Source organism: Mya arenaria, chromosome 7, assembly GCF_026914265.1.
Source record: "Mya arenaria isolate MELC-2E11 chromosome 7, ASM2691426v1".
NCBI lineage: Eukaryota > Metazoa > Mollusca > Bivalvia > Myida > Myidae > Mya > Mya arenaria.
In genome coordinates this window covers 66484269-66486177 of record NC_069128.1, presented here as the reverse complement: position 1 = coordinate 66486177, position 1909 = coordinate 66484269, and the positions used below count along the sequence as shown (strand labels likewise).

The 1909-nt window shown below is 49.9% G+C and overlaps 1 protein-coding gene across 1 annotated transcript in view; it reads left to right on the top strand.

Annotated features, from left to right (window-relative positions):
* The window catches only part of LOC128241361 (eukaryotic translation initiation factor 3 subunit A-like), a 456-nt gene extending 30 nt beyond the window's left edge, over positions 1–426 (top strand). Inside the window, exon 1 of the mRNA XM_052958285.1 lies at positions 1–426. This exon is cut by the window's left edge and continues 30 nt beyond it. Coding sequence (XP_052814245.1) covers positions 1–426 — 426 coding nt within the window.
* Positions 427–1909: the final 1483 nt, after the last annotated feature.

The window sequence follows — 1909 nt, the reverse complement described above, 5'->3', positions numbered from 1 at the left end:
AAGACAGGCGATGATTCACGAGGAGAGGCGAGAATTCACAAGGACAGTCGAGGATCCTCGAAGACAGGCGAGGATTCAAGAGGACAGGTGATGATTTACGAAGACAGGCAAGGATTCACGAAAACAGCCGAGGATTCACGAAGACAGGCGATGATTCACGAAGACAATCGAGGATTCACAAAGACTGGCGATGATTCACGAGGAGAGGCGAGGATTCACGAGGACAGGCGTTCACGAGGAGAGGCGAGGATTCACGAGAACAGGCGTTCACGAGGACAGGCGAGGATTCACGAGGACAGGCGAGGATTCAAGAGGACAGGTGATGATTCACGAGGACAAGCGATGATTCACGAGGACAGGCAAGGATTCACGAGGACAGGCGAGGATTCAAGAGGACAGGTGATGATTCACGAGGACAGGCGATGATTCACGAGGACATGCGATGATTCACGAGGACAGGCAAGGATTAACGAGGACAGGCGATAATTCACGAGGACAGGCAAGGATTCACAAGGACAGGCGATGATTCACGAGGACAGGCGATGATTCACGAGGACAGGCGATGATTCACGAGGAGAGGCGATGATTCTTGAAGACATGCGATGATTCACGAGGAGAGGCGAGGATTCACGAGGACAGGCAAGGATTCACGAGGACAGGCGAGGATTCAAGAGGACAGGTGATGATTCACGAGGACAGGCGATGATTCACGAGGACATGCGATGATTCACGAGGACAGGCAAGGATTCACGAGGACAGGCGATAATTCACGAGGACAGGCAAGGATTCACAAGGACAGGCGATGATTCACGAGGACAGGCGATGATTCACGAGGACAGGCGATGATTCACGAGGAGAGGCGATGATTCTTGAAGACATGCGATGATTCACGAGGACAGGCGATGATTCACGAGGAGAGGCGATGATTCTTGAAGACATGCGATGATTCACGAGGAGAGGCGAGGATTCACGAGGACAGGCAAGGATTCACGAGGACAGGCGAGGATTCAAGAGGACAGGTGATGATTCACGAGGACAGGCGATGATTCACGAGGACATGCGATGATTCACGAGGACAGGCAAGGATTCACGAGGACAGGCGATAATTCACGAGGACAGGCAAGGATTCACAAAGACAGGCGATGATTCACGAGGACAGGCGATGATTCACGAGGACAGGCGATGATTCACGAGGAGAGGCGATGATTCTTGAAGACATGCGATGATTCACGAGGAGAGGCGAGGATTCACGAGGACAGGCGTTCACGAGGACAGGCGAGGATTCACGAGGACAGGCGAGGATTCAAGAGGACAGGTGATGATTCACGAGGACAGGCGATGATTCACGAGGACATGCGATGATTCACGAGGACAGGCGATGATTCACGAGGACAGGCGTTGATTCACGAAGACAGGCTATGATTCACGGGGACAGGCGATGCTTCACGAAGACAGGCGATGAATCACATGGACAGGCGATGATTCACGAAGGTAGGTTTGTGTGTGTTATATATATATATATATATATATATATATATATATATATATATATATATATATATATATATGTGTGTGTGTGTGTGTGTGTGTGTGCGTGCGTGCGTGCGTGGGTGCGTGCGTGCGTGGGTGCGTGTGTGTGTATTGATTTCGAATAATATTGTCATTTAAGTACTTCCTGTTTGTGTCTCCCCTGATCTTCTACTACCACTACCACTACCACTACCACTACCACTTCCACTTCCACTACCACTACCACTACCACTACCACTACTACTACTACTACTACTACTACTACTACTACTACTGCAAATGCTGCTGCTGCTACTACTACTGCTACTACTTCTTCTTCTGCTGCTGCTGGTGCTGTTGCTGCTGCTACTTCTACTACTAATACCACTACTACTACTAC